We start from the raw sequence: 18976 nt of genomic DNA, 5'->3' as shown, positions 1-18976 counted from the left end.
CCTACTTCCACAGATATAAAATTCTCCCCGTTTCACCTAACCCCAAAAAGTGTCTCCAAGTAAGCTCCGCTAGCTTTGGGGGTTCAGCTCCGGACCCTACTCCCTTCTCGGAAGTACGTTTTCACCGAGGACAATAAGACAAGAACCTCTTCCGGCTGTGAAACATGGCGGCGCCCATTGGAAGGACCACATTTGGGAGCGGGACCATAAGGCACTTCCGTCCGGGTTCAGCTCTTCCGCGAGCCCGGGACACTGGCTTCAGGCATGGGGTTAGACGGCCTGGCGCGGCTGCATGGGCTCTTCGCCGCCTACAAGCCCCCGGGACTAAAGTGGAAGCATCTGCGCGATACCGTGGAGCTGCAGCTTTTGAAAGGTGAGTGCCTCTAGCGAGACCCACGATCCCGCTCCCATTTTCCCGGGAGGCCATCTACGCTTCTGATCCTTGCTGCAAAATAAAGTCATGTGACCTAGTCGTCTGGGCAGAGCGGTTTCCTAATCGACTGTTCTATACACTCCTCGCCTTCCCCTGTGTTCATATGGGTAAACAGACTCAGTATTGTCCGTTGTCATAAATAGTTAATAAGTAGTAAAGTCAGGATTTAAACCCAAGTCTGTTTCTTAACTTCTGCTTTCAGAAGTAGAGTACTCTAAAATCTCTAAAACCCCTTGGACAGAAGTAGTCAGTGAGTTTACAGTATAAGAACAATAACAGGTATAATGTGTTAAGGACCTACTCTGTACTAGGCGCTGTGTGGGCTTTCATCTGTCTTCTACATTTCCATACTTACCTGTCCCTCTATCCCCCACCCCCGGTGTTCAGACAGAATCGACAAGATGTTCTTTACTTGTGTGTGCTCAGGTCTCAATGCTGGGAAGTGTCCTGCCTCTGAACATCGTGTTCGCTTCCTACTGGGCCCCGTGGAAGGCAGTGAAGAGAAGGAGCTGACCCTCACAGCCACCAGTGTGCCCACCCTCATCGACCATCCGCTGGGTAAAGCACGTTCAAGAAGGGGCCTGGATGTCATTTCCCAGGAAATCCCTGCCCAGAGTCAGTGTCCTAGCCAGAGCTCAGACTCCTTCTGGCCCAAACCAGTGTAGGGCCACAGTGGGGATGAAGTATTTGACCAGGGATTGGCAAAATTTCCTGGAAAGGGCCAGATAATCAATATTTTAGGCTTTGCAGGCTCACCTCTGCCGTAGTGCGGAAGCAGCAGCTATAGACAGTATGTAGAGCAATGAGCCTGGCTGTGTTCCAATAAAATTTTACTGGTAGATGTTGATATTTGAATTTCATATAATTTTATGTGTCATGAAAATTATCCTCTTGATTTTTTTGAACCATTGAAAAATGTGAAAACCATTTTAATTTGTGGGCCATAAAAAAGAAACAGGCTTGAGGATTTGACTTGTGGACTATAGTTTGTTGACCTCTATTATTCTGGGACTCCAGGTAGGAATTGAGACCCTCAGGTAGAAGTCATAAGGAGGGAGTTTTGGGCGCCTGTGAAAGAGTGAAATTTTTTTTAAAATTTATTTTATTGAAGTACAGCTGATTTACAGTGTTGTGTTAATTTTTGCTGTACAGCAAAGTGATTCAGTTATACATATGTGTACATTCTTTTTCATATTCTTTTCCATTATGGTTTATTACAGGATATTGAATATAGTTCCCTGTGCTATACAGTAGAACCTTGTTGTTTACCCATTCTGTATATAATAGCTTGCATCTGCTAATCCCAAACTCCCAATCCATCCCTCCCCCACTCCCCCTCCCCCTTGGCAACCACAAGTCTGTACTCTATATCTGTGAACAGTGACTTACTATAGTCAACAAAGCTGCCCAACAGTGAAACTAGTTCTGACAATGAGCCCCTGTCATTAGACATGATTAAAGCATGTGTTGGGGAGGCTCTATAGGAGGGCTGAGGAGCTTGACCAGGAACCTCTAAAACCCCTTGGAGAGAAGTAATCAGTGAGTTTACAGTGTAACAACAACAAGTCTGATGTGTTGAGGACCTACTCTGTACGGGGTACTGTGTTAGGCTTTTCCCAAACACTACCGCACTGAATCCTGTGAGGTGGGTCCTAGTCCCATTTCACAAATGGGGAAACTGATGCTCAGTGCTGACTAATGTTAAGTCATGTAGCCTGGGTTCAGTAGGCTCTTAACCGCCCCATGCTGGTCTCCTAGGTTCCTCTTGATCTACAGAAGTGTAAAAGCATCTAGCTCATTCCTGCATTCATTCATTTTTTTTTTCCAGCTTTCTTGAGGTTTAGCTGATATACAAAAAAACTATACATACTTAATGTATATTTATTTGATGGGTCATTCATTCTTTCGGGAAATGGGTTATTTCCCGAGCAGTCAGTGAGTTCTGGGCTCTGGGGGCAGAACTGTGAACACACAGACCCAGACCCCTGCCTTAAGGAGCTCACAGCCTCCATTTTCTCCCTGGGAGAGTGGCCAGGACTCTCCTTCTACAGGAGCTGGATAGGGAACGCCCCCAGTCTTGATGCCAGTGTTCTGCCCAGTCCACTCAAAGTGTCTCACGGGGGGAATGGTGATGGACGGACTTAACAGGCCCCCTGGGTTGCCCTTTCTCTGGGCCCAAGAAACTGAAGAAGTGGTTTTGGGCCCCAAATTCCATGGTGAGGAAACCTGAAAGTCCAGCCTGATGCTGGTTTTGGACCTCATTCTAGGAATGAGGTCACCATGCAGCCCAGAGCCATCCTGGAGGCTGGATTCTTTGAGGAAAAGGACCTCGTTTGTTTCTTTCCAGTACGTGGACCAGCATTCACCAGCCTGAAGATTGGCATGGGGCACCGACTGGATGCCCAGGCGTCTGGGGTGCTTGGTAGGTGGTGTGGTGAGCCTGGGGTGCAATGATAGAGGCTTGGGAGAGGATCGGGGAGCTCCCAGGAGCGCAGCCCATTTCTAACCTGACAGCCATTTCCCGCTACTGCCTTGCTCTCCTGATTCCTGCCAAGTCTGATCCCCTGGAGAGGTGACTGGTGGGAAGGGGGAAGTCGTGATCACCCACGTTTATCAAGTGATTCCTGCCTGTGACGTGTGGTTTGAAACTCTTTGTGCACATGCATTCACCATAATAACTTCATTTGGTAGATACCATATGATTTTAGGAAGAAAGTAAGGCTCCAGGAGCATAGGTAACTCATCCTGGGTCATGTGGCTAGTGAATGTCCCTGGACCAGAGAGGGAAAACTGTCATCGCTTGCATGGGGTAGCCAAGTGTGTGACCCTGGCTCCACTGGCTGGATGTCGCTGGAGCTGGACACACAAAGCCCTGAGTCATGAGCCATCTGTGTCCCCAGGGTCAGGTGGCGGCCACGTCCTTCATATACAACAGTCACAGCAACTTGTCTTGCTTCCTGGGACACAGGCAGGCGGACGTGATCTCATGCCCCCCTCCCTCCAGGAGTGATGGATGGTCATTCTTTCCTTCAGCCAGAGGGAGACACAGACCGGAGGAAAGGCAGGGAGTGACCACAATGCCCCCATTTATTTGCCGGCTTCTTCCTTCGTGTGCATTGCCTCGATCATCACAACACCCACAGGGATCAGACAGTATTTTTATCCCCATTTTACTGATGGGGAGCCTGAGACCCAAGGAGGTTAAAGGACATGCTTAGAGCCACCCCAGATGTGAATGCAGGTCTGTGTGACTGGGCCAGTGGTCTCCTACTTCTGAGTGCGTCAGGACCCCAGGGAGCTTGCTAAGGATCCCTAGGCCCCCGCCCCAACACGAGTCAGAGTCAGTATATATGGGTGGGTCCCGGAAGTCTGCATTTTCATATATGCACAGAGGAGCTCACTTGTTCCCTGTAGAAGAAGCTCTTCTTGCCCCCTTGCTGGCTTCCACAGCCTTGGAAGTGGGAGTATTCTGCTGGAGGGGGTGAGGGTTGGAGGACCCAGGGGAACAGGAAGGGGGAGCCAGGTGTGAGATCAGGCTGGGTGCCTTTCAGTGCTCGGCGTGGGACGTGGACGAAGGCTCCTCACCGACATGTACAACGCTCACCTCACCAAGGTACGGGGGCTGGGGACGGCCTGCTTATCCCTTAGCCCTTTCCCTGGGGGTCACTGGTACGATTCTGAAGCAGAGATGATTCCATGGAGAATACCCAGGCCATCAGCAAGCATTTTGTTTTCGGGTCATGTACCAAGGGAGGCTGTAACATCATAATGACAGCTGGCATTATCGCATGCTGGCCACTCTGTGCTGAGCACTGTACGCGGACTCCCTTGTGGATGCCTTACAGCATCCCCGTAAAATGGGATCTATTGTTAACCCATTTTACAGATGAGAGAATGAGGCTCAGGAGACGACGCTTGCTCGGGGTCACACAGCCTTTAAGGGGCAGAGTTGGGATTTGAACCTGGTTCTGTCTGACATTGTCTGGGTGTCAGGAAGCGTGCATCCATGCTGGGCTGCGAGGTCTGGCATCATGATCAAGTGCAGAGACGCCACATTAGAAGGCCCGTGTTTTTAGTGGTTAAGAGCACAGATTCTGCAGCCAAGTTTTCGCTTCAAAACTCAGATTGTACCACTCTGCCGGTTCTGTCTCCTTGGGTGAATTACTTAACATGTCTGTGCCTCCGTTTCCTCATCTTTGAAATGGGAGTGATCGTCGTACCTCTTCTGTACGGTTGCTTTGAATATTTAATCAGTGACCATATGTAATGTGCTCAGCACAGCCACTGGCACGTGGTGGATGCTCAATCGATGTCACTGTTGTCGTCCTCTCTGTTATCGTCATTACTGTTATTGGACGCAGAGGCAGGTAGCTGCACAGATCATATTTGGAGGGGGGAGAGAAGCTGACAGAGCATCCTGGGAGGGGCCTGGCATTATGAGTTGTCAGGTTGGGCGGAAGTGGAGAGGCGTGGAGGCCCGGGGTTGTTGCAGGGTGGCTCGGGGCACCCTTCGCAGGCTTCTGATGCTTGCTGTCATAGGACAGGAAGTCGGGTGTCCTTCCCCAGGGGCAGCTGGGCAGGGGCTGAGCACCTGAACTCCCTGAGGGGAGACCAGAGGGCCCCCCAGCCTCAGTCTAGCACCTCGGGGGCCTGAGCTGCTGGGCCACACCTCCCTCCTTGCCATGGCGGCTTAGAGCCGAGGGGCTGATCATACCTCCCTCTCCCTGTCCTCGCAGGATTACACAGTACACGGCCTCCTGGGCAAAGCCACAGACGACTTCTGTGAGGACGGGCGGCTGGTGGAGAAGACGACGTATGGTGAGAGCCCAGGGGCGTCCAGGGCGGGCGGGAGGGGCGGGCGCGGCTGCCTCTTCATTTGCTTCCTTTGGCTCCTCACCCTGACGTGGGCCGTGAGGGCCCCCGCTCAGTTATTCTCAGACACACCAAGCCGGGGCTGGCTGTTGGCACGGACGTGTGATTCTGACTTCCAGGAATGCCCTGTGCTCCCCTGTGCTCTGCTTAAATGTTACCTCCTTAAATGGTTTCAGTGTACTGTCAGAAGAGTAATCAACTAATGGTTAGTGATTATTTAATATCTGTCTCCCCACCAGAATGTCAACCATGAGAGCAGGAACTGTGTAGTTCCACTCCTGTGGTCACACACAGCACAGCGCCTGGGACATGGGAGGTGCTGTACTGAGGGATGGATGGATGGATGGATGGATGGGTAGAGGGGTGGATGCATGGGTGGGTGGATGGATGGCTTATTCTTCATTTCTCACTCTCCCCATGTTCTTAGACGTCCTATATGATCTGTTGCATTTGCTTATTTGACGTTTTTTGAGCACCAACCACGTGCCAGGCACTGGGGGCGGGGGCCGGAGGCGTGTGATCAATCAGATGGGGTCCCCAATCTTAGGCCTCACAGTCTAGCAGGGAGAGCAGACACACACCTCTGCGTCTCCTGGAGAAGATTAAAAACATGTGGCGAAGCAGTGCTGTCTATATATTTGTACTTGTATGTGTGTGTCAACATCCAAAAAATGTCTAAAGACAACTACCAAGTTGACACTTCTGAGAGGGAGGAAGCCAGAATTTGGAGGAAGGGAGATGTTTGTTGGTGTTGATCTAAATTTTTTGAAGAAGATTCTTGTATCAATTATATAATTAAAAATAGGACTTCCCTCGTTGTGCAGTGGTTAAGAATCCGCCTGCCAACGCAGGGGACACGGGTTCAAGCCCTGGTCCAGGAAGATCCCACATGCCGTGGAGCAACTAAGCCCATGCACCACAACTACTGAGCCTGCGCTCTAGAACCCGTGAGCCACAACTACTGCAGCCCGCACGCCTAGAGCCCGTGCTGTGCAACAAAGAGAAGCCACCGCAATGAGAAGCCCACGCACCACAACGAAGAGTAGCCCCTGCTCGCCGCACCTAGAGGAGGCCCGCGCACAGCAACAAAGACCCAACACAGCCAAAAATAAATAAATTTAAATAAATAAATACTATAGGGACTTCCCTGGCGGTCCAGTGGTTAGGACTGTGCGCTTTCACTGACGGGGCCTGGGTTCAGTCCCTGGTTGGCGGGGCCTGGGTCCAAAAAAAAAAAAAAATAATAATAATAATGACATAAACACTAAAGAAAACTAAGTGCTGGGAAAGAGACCCAGGTGCAGAAGGAAGAAGCCACGTGCTGTAAGAGGGGCTTCCTGGAGCAGGCGGCATTGAGCTGGGCTGTAAATGAGTGGGGAGGAGGCTGCAGCAGGCGCCTCCAGATAAGACAACAGCGTGAATGAGACCAGACAGAAGGGATGAGAGGCCCAGGTCCTTCCCAGCTGGCCAGGCCTTAGTCAGTCACCACACCTGCTCCCAGAGCTCTGGCCTGTGGAGTCAGAAGTTGGTGGCTGCCCCAGCTGGCCTGCCCCAGCTGGCCTGCAGGCTCGGCCTCCCCACAGTCCGTGGGCATCCCCAGGCTTTGCAGCTGCCTGCTCCACAGTCACTTGGTTAGACCAGCAGGCAGAGGAGCCACTCCCACTTCTTGCCACCCATTTCTGCATTTGGACAGATGGCACCCTCCCTCCTGGTGTCCCTGGCCTGAAAAACCCCAGACTGGGGCTCAGGGGACCGGGCTTACAGTATGGGGCAAGGGGCTTCCCTGGTGGTGCAGTGGTTGAGAATCCTCCTGCCAGTGCAGGGGATACAGGTTTGATCCTTGGTCCAGGAAGATCCCACATGCCGCAGAGCAACTAAGCCTGTGCGCCACAACTGCTGAGCCTGTGCTCTAGAGCCCGTGAGCCACAACTACTGAGCCTGTGCTCTAGAGCCCGTGAGCCACAACTACTGAAGCCTGCACGCCTAGAGCCTGTGCTCTGCAGCAAGAGAAGCCACCGCAATGAGAAGCCTGCACACTGCAACAAAGAGTAGCCCCCACTCACCGCAACTAAAGCCTGCGTGCAGCAACGAAGACCCAACACAGCCAAAAAGAAATAAAATAAATTTATTAAAAAAAAAAGAATATGGGGCAAATCACATTTCATCTTTGGAGCCTCATTTCCAGAAGGAAGTGTTCTTAACTTGGGGTGTGTGAGCCCCTTGAAAATGTCCTCAAAATGTTGAGTTCATGTGTATCTTTCTGAGAAGCGGGTCCACAGCCTTCATAAGATTCTCAAAGGACTCTCAACCCCCTAAATGGGAACCCTGGGACCAGAGGATGCTCTGGGACCCCATCTAGGTTCCAAGGACAGGGCTGGTTTGTGGGAAGGGAAATTGCCAGTTTTGCCTCCTCAGTGGGCACCTGTGTGCTGACCATCCCCTGGCTTTTCCAGACCACGTGACCAGAGAGAAGCTGGAGCGAATCCTGTCCCTGATCCAAGGTTCCCATCAGAAGGCTCTGGTGATGTAAGTGAGGCCCGACCCACACCTCTCTGAAAGGGGACCCTCAAGGAAGTGCTGGGAGGGCAAGAAGTTGCCCACAAGGCTCCCTGTAGGCTCCGCCTACTCTGGGGCAAATTCCAAAACCAGACACAAGCACCCATTCCTTTCACAGCCTGCAGAAGTGTTTCTTTGTGCTGGGTCTTGGGCCAGCCCCTGGGGAGACCAAGGGGAACAAGAGATCCCAGCTGGCCTCCTAGGGAGTATATGAGCTAAGGGAGAGGAGAGCTAGGGGTCCGCGCCATCACGGCACAGAACCAGGGGGTGGAAGTGGTCAACACAGGTATGACCGTTGAAGCCAAGGAGAGTGTGAGAGGGGGTCAGAGCCTGCAGTTAGGGATTGGAGGGGACAGAACAAGGCTGCTGCAAAGGTGGCTAGAGGGGCAGGGAAGGTGGAAAGCGAATGAAGAGCTTCAGGAAAGGGATGAATAGGGCAGGGCCAGGGGTAGGCAGTCAGCTGCCCACTCTGGTGCCTCCTGATCCCCAGGTACTCCAACGTTGACCTACAGACCCAGGAGGCCTATGAGATGGCCGTGAGCGGCGTGCTCCGGCCCATGAACAAGTCCCCAATGCTGGTAACTGGCATCCGATGCCTCCAGTTTGCGCCTCCAGAATTCCTCTTAGGTAAGTTGCTCCAGGAAGTTGGGAGCAGTGCCACCGGGCTCCTGGGTTTGGGGGGGGTCACTGTGGAAGGCCCTTGCAGAGGCCAGCACGTGTGAGCCCTAAGCTCCGCTGGCCAAGGCACCGGGGGCCGACTTCCTTCCTAGCCTAAGGCTGGTCTTGGCTGATCACACAGAACAAATGATGTCCTATCTCCTGCCAAGTCCCCCTTTGAAGCCAGACCTTAACAAGCAGAGATTATATTTAGTGGCTCGTTTCCAGAGCCGCCCAGTGTTTCAAGTCATTGTGCAGCATCAGATACCACTCTCCCCTCCCGGATCCCACCCAACTCAGCAACCCGACCACCGCTTCTTTCTTTCTTTATCGTATTAACAAGGGCTCCTTGCTCCTTTTCTTTTCTTTTTTTTTTAACAGCTTTATTACAGTATAATTGCTTTACAATGGTGTGTTAGTTTCTGCTTTATAACAAAGTGAATCAGCTGTACATATACATATATCCCCGTATCTCCTCCCTCTTGTGTCTCCCTCCCACCCTCCCTATCCCACCCCTGTAGGTGGTCACAAAGCACTGAGCTGATCTCTCTGTGCTATCTTGCTCCTTTTCTTGAGTGCTGACCAAGACTCTTCTGATGCGAAGTGCCTTATAGAAATTATCTCTTAGATTCCTCACAACCACTCATCTTACAGATGAGCAAACCAAGCCTTAGAGCAGCACTTTGCGAACTTTAACCTGCCCACAATCACCTGGGGTTCTTCTTTTTTTTTCCCCCCGGCCATGCCGCATGGCTTGCGGGATCTTACTTCCATGACCAGGGATTGAACCCAGGCCCCGGCAGTAAAAGCACTGAGTCCTAACTGGTGGACCGCCAGAGAACTCCCAACCTGGGATTCTTCTTAAAAGGCCAATTCTAGGAATTCCCTGGTGGTCCAGTGGTTAGGGCTTGGCACTTTCACTGCAGGGGGACATGGGTTCAATCCCTGGTTGGGGAATTAAGGTCCTACAAGCTGCGAGACCAAAAAAAAAAAAAAAAAAAGGCAAATTATGACTCAGCAGGTCTGGGTGGGGCCTGAGATTCTGCATGTCTAACAAACTTTCAGGACCGACCCTGGGCTACATTTTGAAGAACAAAGCCCTAGAGAAGTAAGTTGTCTTGCTAAGGTTATTACATAGCCAGGAGGTCTCAAGGGGTGTGGATCTAGATCAGCAGACACCAGAGGCTGTGCTTCTGACCACCACCTCTGTTGTGTGTCCCTCGCAGAGGTGCAGTGCATGCATGAGACGCAGAAGCAGCTGCGAAGGCTGGTGCACGAAATCGGCCTGGAACTGAAGAGCACCGCTGTCTGCACCCAGGTGCGGCGTACACGCGATGGTTTCTTCACCCTGGACGATGCCCTCCTAAGGACCCAATGGGACCTACCCAGCATCCAGGATGCCATCCAGTCTGCAGCACCCCGAGTGGCAGCAGAGCTGGAGAATAACTTGAGGCCGGGGCTGGGCACCCAGTAGCCCTTCAGTCCAGGCTGGCCCTGGGACTCCGAGGGGCCAAGCTCTGCCTTGGGGCTGGAGAGCCATGTGGGACATTGAAAGGCCAGGCTGCTGGTGGAGCAATGGGTGTATAAAGATAAGAATTGTTCATGAGCCAGAACTGATGACTGCAGAACGTGGGGGGTGGGCGGGAGCTTTTTAACATGTGACAGAAAACCAACAGGGACTTTCCTGGTGGTCCAGTGGTTAGGACTTGGTGCTTTCGCTGCCAGGACCCTGGGTTCAATCCCTGGTCAGGGAACTAAGATCCTGCAAGCTGCATGGCACGGCCAAAAGAAAAAAAAAAGATCAACAGACTTGGCTTAGTTAAAAAGAAAAAAACTTCTGTACAGTGGAAAAGATGCTAAACGAATGACAGACTGATAAAAATATTCGTTATATACTTAAGAACTAATATCTATAATATATAAAGAGCTCTTATAAAACAATAAGAAAAAGATGACAAGAAAATGGGTCAAATGACATGAATTGTGTGTTTATACAGCAAAAGAAATCCAAATGGCCAGTAAACCTGAAATGATGCTCAACCTCGCTAATAATGAAAGACATTCAGATGAAAATGAGATGACTTTTCCTTGCCTTTCAAATAAATTAAGAAAAGATAACACCCAGTATTGGGGAGGATGTGAGAAGATGGGCAATCTGTACTGTTGGTAGGAATATACAACTGTGTAACGTTTTAAGGAGTAATTTGGTAGTATGTATCAACATTTGAAATATTCCTGCCCCAGGAAATTCCCTGGTGGTCCAGTGGTTAGAATTCAGCACTTTCACTGCCGTGGCCCAGGTTCAATCCCTGGTCAGGGAACTAAGATCCCACAAGCCTCACAGCGTGGCCAAAATACAATAGAGTAAAATAAAATAAAATACTCCTGCCCTAACCAACAAGGACCTACTGTATAGCACAGGGAACTATACTCAATATTTTTAATAACCTATAAGGGAAAAGAATACAAAAAAGAATATATATAACAATCACCTTGCTGTACACCTGAAACTAACACCACATTGTAAATCAACTATACTTTAATAAACCAACAAACAAATACTCCTGCCCTATAACTTAGCGGGTACAGTTTCAGGAATCTGTCTTCTGCAGTAGGTTGCAGAATGTTTTAGGTACATAGGTGTTCATGGCTGCACTGTAATAGTAGCCAACAGGAAATGTAGGGACTTCCCTGGTGGTCCAGTGGCTAAGACTCCATGCTCCCAGTGCAGGGGGCCCAGATTTGATCCGTGGTCAGGGAACTAGATACCACATGCCACAACTAAGTTTGCGTGCCACAGCTAAAAAGATCTGGCACGTGGCAATGAAGATCCCGAGTGCTGCAACTAAGATCCGGCATAGCCAAACAAATATATATATATATATATATTTTTTTAAACAGGAAATGTGGGCTTCCCTGGTGGCGCAGTGGTTGAGAGTCCGCCTGCCAATGCAGGGGACACGGGTTCGTGCCCTGGTCTGGGAGGATCCCACATGCCGCGGAGCGGCTGGGCCCATGAGCCATGGCCGCTGAGCCTGCGCATCTGGAGCCTGTGCTCCGCAACGGGAGAGGCCACAACAGTGAGAGGCCTGCGTACCGCAAAAAAAAAAAAAAAGTATCATTCTCTTGGTTTTGGACACCTTGGCTTCATGTGTCTTTTTTTTTTTTTTTTTTTGGCTGCACGGCACGTGGGATCCTACTTCCCTGACCAGGGATCGAACCCACACTTCCTGCAGTGGGAGCGCGGAGTCTTAACCACTGGACCGCCAGGGAAATTCCTTGGCATGATTGTCTTTTAACCTCTTTCCATGTGGGTATTTCCCACTCAGAACACTTGGGCTAGAAGGAGCGAGTTAGCCTCTGGCCAGGGCTCTGATTTGGGCCCTGAAGGGGAGCACTGCATGTCTCTTGTCCCTGCTGTCCCCCTGGGAGAGGGGGCCCAGCCACTGAGGCTCCCTCACCTTCACTCGGGCAGCCTGCAGCTTGGAGAAGTGCCGAGATGATGAGGCCTCAAAAGCTCAGCCCCTCATGCAGAACAGAACAATGATTTCACCCACCTCATGAGGCTGTTGTGAGGACAAATGAAGTCATGGGCAGGTGCTTGTCCTGTAAGAACTGCTCTCTACGTCTGAGCTGTACCCTTGCTGTGGCTACTTTCTCCTGAATGGTGCCACCCAAGAGGGTGGTCACAGGGTTAGAGGCCTTCTATCACCTCTTGTTTCTCTGGCATAAAAATGAGTTGGGAGCTGGGTCAGTACTGCCTCAGCTAGATGATCAAGGTCAACAACAACAATGATAAGTCATGCTGCAAGTATGTGCTCTTGATAGGATGTGATGAAAATGGCCCTTCACCTCTAGTCTTCCTCCCAACACCCCATAACCACAATATAATCCTGAGAAGTACATCAGACAAATGCCGGTAGCGGGGCCTCCTACAAAATACCTGAGCCGTCCTCAGAACTGTCAAGGTCATCAGAAGCAGTGAAGTCTTAGAAACCACCATAGTCAAGAGGAGCCTGAAGAGACTTGACAACTGAATGTACTATGGGATCTTGGAACAGAAAAGAAGGACTATAGGTAAAAACAAAGGAAATCGAAATAATCTCTGGACACTAGTTAAGAATATATCAGTATTGGTTCATTAATTGTAACAAATGTATCACACTGATCTGTTAATAATACGATAATATGGGAAACTTCGTGCTGAGTATGTGAGAATTCTCTGTACTGTCATCTCAATTTTTCTGCAAACTACTCTAAAAAGACAGTCTACTGGGGAAAAGAAAAAAGATCACCTGGAGAGATCTTTGAGAATCCAGTTTCTAGTCCCAACCCTCAGATTCAGACTCAGTAAGTCTGGAGTGGGGCCCAGAAATCTGCATTTCAGCAAGTCCCCAAGGAATCTGATACCAGGGCTTTAAAAACCTGGGCCCTCCAGAGGCCAGTTAGGTGTTGTCATTCCCTTTGGGTCTTTTTTGTTTGTTTGTTTAAGATTTAATTTTTTTAAAATTTATTCTTGGCTGCATTTGGGTCTTCATTGCTCCATGTGGGCTTTCTCTAGTTGCAGTGAGCGGGGGCTACTCTTCGTTGTGGAACGCGGGCTTCTCATTGCGGTGGCTTCTCGTTGCGGAGCATGGGCTCTAGGCGTGTGGGCTTCAGTAGTTGTGGCACGCTGGCTCAGTAGTTATGGCTCTCGGGGGTCTAGAGCGCAGGCTCAGTAGTTGTGGCACACGGGCTTAGTTGCTCCACGGCATGTGGGATCTTCCTGGGGCGGGGCTTGAACCCATGTCCCCTGCATTGGCAGGCAGACTCTTAACCACTGTGCCACTAGGGAAGTCCTATGTGTTTTATCTAACCTCACAGGGTTAAGAGCTGGCACGACCAGTGTTTGTTCCTTCAAAGGGACCCCAACTCTGAGGGCCTTTCCTCTGGCATTTACACCAGTGACTTCTACAGAAGGTAAGAAGTGGCTGGTCACACTGTATTTCTTAAAGGCCGGACTGATGCCATCATTGTAAATTGTTTCCAGGGCCCAGGGCCCAGCCCAGGGCCTAGGCGGGTTTGGCAGTCAGCAGGCCAGGTGACCTGAAGGGACAATGATGATACTGATATTAATAATAGCAGCTATCGGGCTTCCCTGGTGGCGCAGTGGTTGGAAGTCCGCCTGCCGATGAAGGGGACGCGGGTTCGTGCCCCGGTCTGGGAGGATCCCACGTGCTGTGGAGCGGCTGGGCCCGTGAGCCATGGCCGCTGAGCCTGCGCGTCCGGAGCCTGTGCTCCGCAGCGGGAGAGGCCACAGCGGTGGGAGGCCTGCGTACTGCAAAAGAAAAATAATACAAAATAATAATAGCAGCTATCACTTACCGAGGGCTTCTGATGTGTGGTCTCTGTGCTAAGATCTTTACATGCACTATCTCACCTAGTATGGAAGTTATGATGATTATCTCCACTTTATGGGTGAGAAAAGCTGCTAGGGAGGGAGGGACATCCTGTCTAGCAGAGCATCTGTGTCTCAGTAGGACCCTGCCTCCACACCCCCATTTCTGAGCAGGTAGTTGCTCAAGACATCAGTTTAACCTGCATGCCTCCTGCGTCTCTATATTGTATTCCATGCAAATGGAAATCAAAAGAAAGCCAAAGTAGCAATACTTATATCAGACAAAATAGACTTTAAAATAAAGACTGTTACAAGAGACAGAGAAGGACACCACATAATGATTAAGGGATCAAAGGAAGAAGATATAACAATTGTAAATAAATATGCACCCAACATACGAGCACCTCAATATGTAAGACAAATATTAACAGACATAAAAGGAGAAATCAACAGTAACAGGATAATAGTAGGGGAACTTAACACCCCACTTACATCAATGGACAGATCATTGAGACAGAAAATCAATAAGGAAACACAGGCCTTAAATAACACATTAGACCAAATAGACTTAATTGATACATATAGAGGAGTCCATCCAAAAGCAGCAGAATATACATTCTTTTTGAGTACACATTCTCCAGGATAGATCACATGCTAGGCCACAAAACAAGCCTCAGCAAATTTAAGAAAATTGAAATCAAGTATCTTTTCTGACCATACTGGCATGAGACTAGAAATAAACTATAAGAAAAAAACTGCAAAAAACACAAACACATGGAGGCTAAACAATATTCTACTAAACAACCAATGGACCACTGAAGAAATCAAAGAGGAAATAAAAAAAAATACCTAGAGACAAATGAAAATAAAAACACAATGATCCAAAACCTATGGGACACAGGAAAAGTAGACCTAAGAGGGAAGTTGATAGTGATACAAGCTTACCTCAGGAAACAAGAAAAATCTCAAATAAACAACCTAATCTTACACCTAGAGGAACTAGAGAAAGAACAAGCAGAACACAAAGTTAGTAGAAGGAAAGAAATCATAAAGATCAGAGCAGAAATAAAAGAAATAGAGACTAAAAAAAAATATAGAAAAGATCAATAAAACTAAAAGCTGGTTCTTTAAAAAAATAAACAAAATCGACCAACCTTTAGCCAGCCTCATCCAGAGCCCCTGCTCTTGATCTCTTTTTAACCATGACCTCCCTATCTTGACCTTGGCCCAATTTAGGCTCAACCCAACTCTACCCTTGGTGTGTCTCAATTTGCCTATTGAGACCTAGGAACCAGGGGAGGTATGCATGATTCAATCCCATCTAAGAGGTGTGGTCCTGTTAGATAGGAAGCATATGGAAATACATATTTTTGCAAGTAGAAAAGTACAGGATATAATCAAGCAATAATTGGATCAGCTGGATCCAATTCAATGGTGAGGAAACGTGGGTGGAGCAGAGGGTGTTTGCAAATCTCGATTAGTTGGAGATATTAGGTAACTGGACCCAGGAAAAATGGGCCATCCCACCACCCCATTCGGATTTCCTACTGGCAAAGAGATTATAAAAGAGGACTCAGTGTGGTCTATCATGATCTTGGGATTTCAGGGAGCAGAGGAACCCTGAGTCATGGCCAAAATATTCAGTCAATATGCAGCCCCAGTCTGCCAGGTAAACCACCCCAAATCCCTTGTTTTCCCTGGTAGATGTCTTCAGCCCTAACAAGGAGAGTACTTAACAACAATTGTTAAATTGTACCAAGTGTATAAGCAACATGAGATTTGGAAATTGAGCTTTAAATTTTTTTTTTTTTTTTTGGCGGTACGCGGGCCTCTCACTGTTGTGGCCTCTCCTGTTGCAGAGCACAGGCTACGGATGCGCAGACTCAGCGGCCATGGCTCATGGGCCCAGCCACTCCGCGGCATGTGGGATCCTCCCGGACTGGAGCACGAACCCGTGTCCCCTGCATTGGCAGGCGGACTCTCAACCACTGCGCCACCAGGGAAGCCCTGAGATTTAAAATTTAAGTTAAACTATTGAGTTTCTTTTTTTTTTTTAATAATAATTTTATTTATTTATTTTTGGCTGCATTGGGTCTTCATCATTGGGTCTTTGTTGCTGCGCATGGGCTTTCTCTAGTTGCAGCCAGTGGGGGCTACTCTTCGTTGCGGTGAGTGGGCTTCTCATTGCGGTGGCTTCTCTTTTGCAGAGCTTGGGCTCTAGGCGTGCAGGCTTCAGTAGTTGTGGCTCGTGGGCTCTACAGCGCAGGCTCAGTAGTTGTGGCACATGGGCTTAGTTGCTCCACGGCATGTGGGATCTTCCTGGAGCAGGGATCGAACCCGTGTCCCCTGCATTGGCAGGCAGATTCTTATCCACGGTACCACCAGGGAAGTCCCTTGAGTTTCTTATTTCAAGAAATAGACTGTTTTTGAAGACAAAGAATGTGCAAAATAGTCCTTACTGTGCACAGAGTGGGCTCTCAAGAACGTCAACTTCATTGAGAAACCCACTGGCCTCCACACTGGCCAATCACCTGCTGGGGTAACATTGGGTGCCCCAGGGAGGAGGGGTGCAACCCCAGGCTTTGGTGGCGGAAGGGCCTGCGTGTAAACCCCAACTTGCCCTGTTTACCGACTGGGTGATTTGATCTCTGTGAGACCAGTCTACCTATCTGTAAAATGGGGATGAAAATGACACCCACATTCCCCAACTCAGCCCTCCCCTAGGTATTAATTGCGTTCTTCTGTGGGCCAGCCATTGCTCTGGCATGGGGAACTTCGTGTGGAAGTGATGCTGAAAACTTGGCCTCTGTGCACCGGTGCCAAATTGAATCTTGGAGACACAGTTTTGGGTGAAGTAGAAAAGAATATCTTTACTGCTTTGCCAGGCAAACGGGGACACAGCAGGCTTGTGCCCCTCAAAACTGCATATTCCAACCCGGGAGGATTTGGTGAGGAGTTTTATATCGGTGGTTCAAGGGTGGAGTTGCTAATAAGGGTGCGTGCAGGGCCTGCGCTCCTTTAATCCGGCCTCAGGTGGTCTCCTGATGAGCTTCTCTGGTTCCTTTAATATGGCTTAGGTGGTCTCCTCCCTTGTCTCTGCATCCCCTCCCTTCCCTGATTAGCAGCTATTCACATCTCTCTTTGGAACTCAGAGAAGGTCATGGAGGCTGGAGTCTATTCCCTACAAACAAGAAACAGGGGACACAGAAAGGCTTCTGTGCCCAGGAGCCCCTCAGGGTCCTGATCAGCTTCAGAAGGACAGATAAGGTCCTTGGTCTCATGGAGTGTACATTGTAGGAGGAGCAGGCAAGAAAATATTGGGAGAGACGATCCTTTGGAAGGAAATCAAACAGGGTAAGTGAAGTGGAGACAGGGGAGCTACTTTAGGCCAGGCATCCAGGAGGGCCTCTCTGAGGTGGTGACATATAAGCTGGGACCTGGAGGCCAGAGAAGCAACCGCTGCAGACATCTGGGGGCAGAGCTTTCTAGACAGAGGAACACAGATACTAAGCCCTAAGTGGGCAAAGGGGAGAAGGCTGAGGATGGAGAAGCGGGGAGGGCAGATACTCCGTGAGGCCGTGGGGCCCCAGTGAAGAGTTGGACCCTGGTTTTGAAACCACACAACTCAGATTGGGACTTGAACCCACGTGCCAGGACTCGAACCCAGCCAGAATTCAGATTGGGACTTGAACCAATAGTCTTTTAATTGAGATCACACACCTGGAATACTATTGATACTTTCAAGTTCACTGTTTTTGGCACCTAGTTCTAGACAAGTGCATGCAGTTGCCTAACCACGGCTACCACAATCAGGATACAGTCAGGTCCATCACCCCCAAAAGTCCCCCATGCTACCCCTTTGCCATTGACCCCTCCCCCCTCCCCAGCCCCTGGCAATGTCTGTTGTTCCTATCGTTTTTCATTTCCAGAATTTCATATGAATGGAATGAGACAGTATGTAAACTTTTGAGACTGGCTTCTTTCAGCATCGTGCATCTGAGACTCATCCACGTTGGATACCTCAGTAGTTCATTCCTTTTTGATCCTGTGTAGCGTTCCACTGCGTGGATATACCACACTTTGTTTACCCTTTTACTAGTTGAAGAGCTTCTTGGCTGTATTTAGATTGTGAATAAAGCTGGATAGCGCTTTCTTCTTTGATATATGTTGTTCCTCCTATTTTCACTGAGAATATCAAAGCAATTGGAAGAAGACTTGCATAAGCTCCCTCTACCACATCCTGGTCCATAAAATCTGTAACTAAGGATAAACTTGGGGCTGCTACCCACGGCCAAGCCTCCACTTGTACATGAGATCCCACCTTCTTTCCTGACCCAAGGTCATTACCCCAGCAATTCTCTCCTCTCTTTTGCTTCATCAATTTCCTCCTTTTTTTTTTTTTTTTTTTTTTTTGCGTTACGCGGGCCTCTCACTGTTGTGGCCTCTCCCGTCGTGGAGCACAGGCTCTGGATGCGCAGGCTCAGCGGCCATGGCTCATGGGCCCAGCCGCTCCGCGGCATGTGGGATCTTCCCGGACTGGGGCACGAACCCGTGTCCCCTGCATCGGCGGGCGGACTCTCAACCACTGCGCCACCAGGGAAGCCCAATTTCCTCCTTTTTATTTGATAATTTCCACCAGAATACAAACATGCTATTTAATCTCCTATCTTAAAAGCAAACAAACAGAAAACAGCATGGCAGGTCCTCAAAAAATTAAACATAGAATTACCATATGATGCAGCGATTCCACTTCTGGGTATATACCCAAAGGAACTGAAAGCAGACTCAAACAGATGTTTGTGTACCCATGTTCAGAGCAGCATTACTCACAGTTGCCAAAAGGTGGAAATAATCCAAGTGTCTATCGATAGATGAATGGATGAGCAAAATGTGGTCTATCCACACAACAGAATATTATTCAAACACTAAAAAGGGAGGAGCTCCTGACACCTACTACAACATGGGTGAACGTTAAAGACATTATGCTAAGTGAAATAAGCCGGTCACAGGAAGACTAATACTGTGTGATTCCATTTATATGAGGTACTTGGAGTAGCCAGATTCACTGGGACGGAAAACAC

General features: G+C 49.2%; 1 protein-coding gene across 1 annotated transcript; it reads left to right on the top strand.

Annotated features, from left to right (window-relative positions):
* Positions 1–30: 30 nt before the first annotated feature.
* On the top strand, positions 31–18277 carry TRUB2 (TruB pseudouridine synthase family member 2). Its single transcript, XM_022578599.3, has 8 exons — positions 31–373; positions 860–991; positions 2781–2855; positions 3985–4046; positions 5170–5251; positions 7759–7831; positions 8352–8488; positions 9745–18277. The coding sequence occupies exons 1-8, from the start codon at positions 265–267 to the stop codon at positions 9990–9992; spliced, it is 918 nt and encodes a 305-aa protein (XP_022434307.2). The 5' UTR covers positions 31–264; the 3' UTR covers positions 9993–18277.
* Positions 18278–18976: the final 699 nt, after the last annotated feature.

Source organism: Delphinapterus leucas, chromosome 6 (assembly GCF_059928025.1).
Source record: "Delphinapterus leucas isolate spDelLeu-1000000601 "Yukka" chromosome 6, BTC_Dleu_Yukka2, whole genome shotgun sequence".
Lineage (NCBI taxonomy): Eukaryota > Metazoa > Chordata > Mammalia > Artiodactyla > Monodontidae > Delphinapterus > Delphinapterus leucas.
Note: the sequence above shows the minus strand (reverse complement) of the source record. Positions and strands in the feature narration are given on the sequence as shown.

Coding starts and splice junctions, on each gene's coding strand:
- TRUB2 (XM_022578599.3), top strand. CDS start 265: ATGGGGTTAGACGGCCTGGCGCGGCTGCATGGGCTCTTCGCCGCCTAC. Junction 5,252..7,758: donor GGTGGAGAAGACGACGTATG/GTGAGAGCCCAG, acceptor TGGCTTTTCCAG/ACCACGTGACCAGAGAGAAG. Junction 7,832..8,351: donor CATCAGAAGGCTCTGGTGAT/GTAAGTGAGGCC, acceptor CCTGATCCCCAG/GTACTCCAACGTTGACCTAC.